The sequence below is a fragment of the Heptranchias perlo genome, unplaced genomic scaffold (assembly GCF_035084215.1).
Source record: "Heptranchias perlo isolate sHepPer1 unplaced genomic scaffold, sHepPer1.hap1 HAP1_SCAFFOLD_56, whole genome shotgun sequence".
Classification (NCBI taxonomy): Eukaryota; Metazoa; Chordata; class Chondrichthyes; order Hexanchiformes; family Hexanchidae; genus Heptranchias; species Heptranchias perlo.
In genome coordinates, this window is record NW_027139581.1 from 6,511,067 (window position 1) to 6,517,066 (window position 6,000).

At 50.2% G+C, this 6,000-nt stretch overlaps 1 protein-coding gene across 3 annotated transcripts; it reads right to left on the bottom strand.

The window, feature by feature from the left end:
* Positions 1–3,517: 3,517 nt before the first annotated feature.
* On the bottom strand, positions 3,518–6,000 carry LOC137315694 (zinc finger protein 551-like). 3 transcript variants are annotated; one of them, XM_067980206.1, is made up of 2 exons: positions 5,922–6,000; positions 3,518–4,594 (listed from the first exon to the last, which is right to left on the bottom strand). In XM_067980206.1, exon 2 carries the CDS (start codon positions 4,483–4,485, stop codon positions 3,700–3,702), a length of 786 nt encoding a protein of 261 aa, XP_067836307.1. In that variant the 5' UTR covers positions 4,486–4,594; positions 5,922–6,000; the 3' UTR covers positions 3,518–3,699. The 3 variants fall into 3 exon arrangements, with proteins under 3 accessions (XP_067836307.1, XP_067836308.1, XP_067836306.1); XM_067980207.1 differs by lacking the exon at positions 5,922–6,000 and adding an exon at positions 5,820–5,890; XM_067980205.1 differs by lacking the exon at positions 5,922–6,000 and adding an exon at positions 5,279–5,406.

Sequence of the window (6,000 nt, forward strand, 5' to 3'; positions counted from 1 at the left end):
AAGTTAAAAACAGTGGATCTCCAAAGGGACTTCGGGGTTCAGGTACATAGATCATTGAAGTGTCATGAACAGGTGCAGAAAATAATCAAGAAGGCTAATGGAATGCTGGCCTTTATATCTAAAGGACGAGAGTACAAGGGGGCAGAAATTATGCTGCAGCTGTACAACACCCTGGTTAGACCACACCTGGAACACTGTGAGCACTTCTGGGCACCGCACCTTCGGAAGGACATATTGGCCTTGGAGGGAGTGCAGCGTAGGTTTACTGGAATGATACCTGGAATGCAAGGGTTAAGTTACGAGGAGAGATTACATAAATTGGGGTTGTATTCTCTAGAGTTTCGAAGGTTAAGGGGTGATCTGATCGAAGTTTATAAGATATTAAGGGGAACAGATAGGGTGGATAGAGAGAAACTATTTCCGCTGGTTGGGGATTCTGGGAGTCGGGGGCACAGTCTAAAAATTAGAGCCAGACCTTTCAGGAGTGAGATTAGAAAACATTTCTACACACAAAGGGTTGTAGAAGTTTGGAACTCTCTTCCGCAAACGGCAATTGATACTAGCTCAATTTCTAAATTCAAATCTGAGATAGATAGCTTTTTGGCAACCAAAGGTATTAAGGGATATGGGCCAAAGGCAGGTATATGGAGTTAGATCACAGATCAGCCATGATCTTATCAAATGGCGGAGCAGGCACAAGGGGCTGAATGGCCTACTCCTGTTCCTACGTTCCTGTGGGATTCTAACCCTGGGACTGTACATTGGGATTCTAACACTGGGATTGTACACGGGTATTCTAACCCTGGGAGTGTACACTGGGATTCTAACCCTGGGAGTGGAGATGGGGATTCTATCCCTGGGAGTGTAGATGGGGATTCTAACCCTGGGAGTGGAGATGGGGATTCTAACCCTGGGAGTGGAGATGGGGATTCTAACCCTGGGAGTGCAGAAGGAGATTCTAACACTGGGAGTGTCGATGGGGATTCTAACCCTGGGAGTGTAGATGGGGATTCCAACCCTGGGAGTGTCGATGGGGATTCTAACCCTGGGAGTGTAGATGGGGATTCTAACCCTGGGAGTGTAGATGGGGATTCTAACCCTGGGAGTGTCGATGGGGATTCTAACCCTGGGAGTGTAGATGGGGATTCTAACCCTGGGAGTGTCGATGGGGATTCTAACCCTGGGAGTGTCGATGGGGATTCTAACCCTGGGAGTGTAGATGGGGATTCTAACCCTGGGAGTGTAGATGGGGATTCTAACCCTGGGAGTGTCGATGGGGATTCTAACCCTGGGAGTGTAGATGGGGATTCTAACCCCGTGAGTGTAGATGGGGATTCTAACCCTGGGAGTGGAGATGGGGATTCTAACCCTGGGAGTGTAGATGGGGTTTCTAACCCTGGGAGTGTAGATGGGGATTCTAACCCTGGGAGTGTAGATGGGGATTCTAACCCTGGGAGTGTAGATGGGGATTCTAACCCTGGGAGTGTAGATGGGGATTCTAACCCTGGGACTTTAAAATGGAAGTCGACCCTCGGGTTGTTACTTCAGAAATCTCTGGGAATCAGACTGTCACCCCAGTTTGAGGGAAGGAGCTGAGAGAACGGTGAGAAACCCCTGTGTGCAGCGTGAGAACACATTAAATGAGTCAATGATTTTGTCTCCTGGTGACTTGAACCAGGTTGGGAACAGAGACCCTGAAATCCCGCCAACTGCCACAGGTAAGGAGGTGCACTGTAACTTTAACTATAAATATATACAGAAAGTGGAGTCACTGTCCCTTTAAATATTTGCACCACTCCAACAGGTAAGAAGTGGCACTGTACCTTTAACAATAAACATGCACAGAAAGGAGTTAAATGATGCAGGGAGGAGGGTCGTGTGGAGCATTATCACCGGCTTCGACCAGTTGGGTCGAATGGCCTGTTTCTCTGCTGTCATCTCGAAGTAATTCTGTGTAAAAGAAGGGAACCACTGTCCCTTTAATGATCCGCCTCAGCCCCACGGTTGAGGAGAAGCACTGTGCGTTCAACTACCATAAAAACACAACCTGGAGTCGAAGAGAGCACTTTAACTGCCAACGTCAGAGACAGTGCGCTCACTGTCCCTTTATGAATGGCGACAGTCTCCTGTTGCTGCCGGTTCATGGCGGCCCAGCGAGCCTGGCGCGGGGCGGAGACCGCTCCATGTGGCGGCCGAGCCCCGGGCTCCAATGTTCAGATCAAGTTCCATTTATTATCGCTGATCCCCCCGTTTCCCCCACCGTCCCCCCGGACCCCGCCGATCAAAGCAATCGCCAATAAAATGGTTTCAATGGCGGTCCGAGTTACCCAGAGTGCAGCGCGAATGCGAATACGCCCTATTCCCTATTAAAGGAGTCCAACGCGCAGGCGCGAGAGTGACTTCTGTCCGGAGCCGCGGGTCTGGTGGAGGTAAAAGAGCCCGGGGGCAGGAGATTAATAAACCGGGCAAGCCCACGCCGCAGGGTTTATAAAGATAGAGCGCGGCCTCAGATTCCATCGGAGCGGGCGTGTTCACCAGGATTGAAGCCGTGAGCCTCATTCTCCGATAACAGGCGCGGGTCTCCCACCGCCATTTTTGTAGAGGAAGGTCAGGACGTTTGTCAGCAGAACTGCGCAGGCGCAGCCTTCCTGGTACAGGAACAAACAGTGGGCGGGGCTCCAGGCTCCCCGTGAGTGGGGACAAAGAGTGGGCGGGGCTTTAGGATCCCAGTGACCAGGAAGAAAGAGTGGGCGGGGCTTCAGGGTCCCAGCGACCAGGAACTAAGAGTGGGCGGGGCTTCAGGGTCCCAGCGACCGGGAACAAAGAGTGGGTGGGGCTTCAGGGTCCCAGTGACCGGGAACAAAGAGTGGGCGGGGCTTCAGGGTCCCAGTGACCAGGAACAAAGAGTGGGCGGGGCTTCAGTGTCCCAGCGATCAGGAACAATGAGTGGGCGGGGCTTCAGGTTCCCAGTGACCAAGGAGCAAAGAGTGGGCGGGGCTTCAGGGTCCCAGTGCCTCATTTATTTTATTCTCACTCTGCTCACAGGGGGTTTCTCACCACGACTGAAGGTGCCGACTTCCACTGGGGTCACAGATCCACAGGCTGTGGTCAAGCTCCAAGACCAGTTAAGTGGCAACTCTTCACCCTTGAGTCGGGACAGTGAGTGGCAGCAGGATATTTGACTGCAGAAGCGTCACACATTGGTTGGGAAGGGGATCACACTCACCTGTTACAGCCCTCACCCCTACAGTGGAGTAATTAACAGACTGGGTTTAGTGTTTAGAGATCCCGAGCCTGTTACCGATACCTTCCCTGGATACTGAGGTTAGGAGAAGGAATCTGGGAGGTATGGAGAGCTGGGACTTGTCCATGAGAGTAACTGAAGGTATGAGAACTGAAATAATCCAGAGTTAGAAAGGAGAAAGATCCAAAAATGGAACAGTGGGTAACAGGACGTCAAATAGTCTCCTCTTACCTTGGAGAACTCAAGGACTTGACAAACTGTGTGTTTGAAGCAAAGCTGATTTATTTCACATGTATCAAAATATTAAATTGCAGCGGGTTACCGATCCCTTCCCTGGATACCACGGCTACATGTAATTAACATCAGCAGAAACAATCACCAACTGCGAAAATGAACATGGTTCAGTCCTGGATGTGATTAACAGCGGCAATAGCAGCAGAATCCAACCACTGCAGTCACTTGTGGACTCGCTGGTGTGACAGGAGGTGGGATGACTGAGTGAATCCCTTCCCACACACGGAACAGGTGAACGGCCTCTCCCCAGTGTGAAGTCGCTGGTGTCTCAGCAAGTGGGATGACTGAGTGAATCCCTTCCCACATGCGGAGCAGGTGAACGGCCTCTCCCCAGTGTGAGTACGTTGGTGTTTCAGCAGATGCTTAGTGCTTTTAAAGCTCTTCTCACAGTCAGAACATTTAAAGGGTCTCTTATTGGTGTGAACAAGTTGGTGTTTACTGAGGCTGGCTGAAAAACTGAATTTGCTTCCACACACGGAGCAGGTGAACGGCCTCTCCCCAGTATGAACTCGCTGGTGTCTCAACAGGTTGGAAGCCTGAGTGAATCCCTTCCCACACACAGAGCAGAGGTACGGCCTCTCTGCAGTGTGAACTCGCTGGTGTGTCAGTAGGTGGCAAGACTGAGTGAATCGCTTCTCACACACGGAGCAGGTGAACGGTCTCTCCCCAGTGTGAACTCGCTGGTGTGTCAACAGATCCTTTGTGTTTTTAAAGCTCTTCTCACACTCAGAACATTTAATCGGTCTCTTATCAATGTGGACAAATTTGTGTTCAATGAGGTGGGATGATTTAGTGAATCCCTTCCCACACACGGAGCAGATGAACGGCCTCTCCCCAGTGTGACTGCGTCGATGAGTTTCGAGCTGGGACGGGCAATTGAATCCCTTCCCACAGTCCCCACATTCCCACGGCCTCTCCCCTCTGTGAATGGTGCTTTTTCCTTCCATACTCAAAGGCCGATGATATTCAGGTCCTGATGAATCGAGTGTCTCTATCAGATCTTGACGTGATGTTTGATTTGAGTTTCTGGTCTGTTAATCCTCCCCTTCTAGTGCCCTGTAAAAGGAGTTTACAAAAGTCATCACTGTAAATACAGGATAGAAATTCAGAACAGACAATTCCAGTTTCAATGGAACATTCTTTCATCTCTTGTTCCCCCAAAGCTGTAAATCCCCGTCCCACACACTCTCCCTCCTCCCTCTGCTGAAATCCAAACCCATCGCACCATTTCTAAATTCCATACTCCATATCCAGTTTTCTCACTCCCACTACTCCGGCTGAGTTCAGTTCGACACTCACAGGTTCCCCTCTCTCTCCTCCCCTGAAGGTGCTGACTCTGACTGGGTTCAGTTCTATCCTCATTGGTTCCCCTCTCTCTCCTCCCCTGAAGGTGCTGACTCTGACTGGGTTCAGTTCTATACTCATTGATTCCCCTCTCTCTCCTCCCCTGAAGGTGCTAACTCTGACTGGGTTCAGTTCTACACTCACAGGTCCCCCTCTCTCTCATCCCCTGAAGGTGCTAACTCTGACTGGGTTCAGTTCGACACTCACAGGTTCCCCTCTCTCTCCTCCCCTGAAGGTGCTGACTCTGACTGGGTTCAGTTCTACACTCATTGGTTCCCCTCTCTCTCCTCCCCTGAAGGTGCTAACTCTGACTGGGTTCAGTTCTACACTCACAGGTTCCCCTCTCTCTCTTCCCCTGAAGGTGCTGACTCTGACTGGGTGCAGTTCTACACTCACTGGTTCCCCTCTCTCTCCTCCCCTGAAGGTGCTGACTCTGGCTGGGTTCAGTTCTATAATGACTGGTTTCTCCTCCTGAAGAGATGAGGTCAGTAACGTTCTGAGAATTGATGATCTTCAGTGGTGGGGACATGGTCGAGTGGGAAGTAGCAGGAGTTGTCTCTATTTAAGGAAAGGGTTAATCAGACTGGCAACAGAGCTTTGCAAACTGCCTTGAAGTGAACTGATGAAAAGCGCTGATATAATATTGCTGATGATTTGTCTTTATATTTTTGTTATGTTGATTTTTAGCCTGCGTGTTAAATAGGTAAGTATGATTCTCTAACACCCCCTGACTCGTCTCCATTTCTCTTCGTTTATAGACGATCCCTGACGCATGATTTCTCCTTCATTTCCGGAAGCTGCCTGCTCCAACATGATTTCTCCATCATTTAAAGACGCTCCCTGACCCATCATGATTTCTCCTTCAATACAAATGCTCCTTGACACATTGTTATTTTTCTTTCATTTACAGACGCTGCCTGATGCATCATGATTTCACCTTCAATTGCAGACACTCCCAGATCATCACCATTTCTCCTTTATTTACAGACACTCCCTGACCCAATCACTTTTTCTCCTTCATTTGCAGACGCTCCTTTACCGTCACCGTTTCTCATCGTTTACAGACGCTCCCTGACAGTCCTGCAGTTTGGCGCATGCGCGGGGCCCACGGGCCGCTT

Coding starts and splice junctions, on each gene's coding strand:
- LOC137315694 (XM_067980206.1), bottom strand. CDS start 4,485: ATGGAAGGAAAAAGCACCATTCACAGAGGGGAGAGGCCGTGGGAATGT.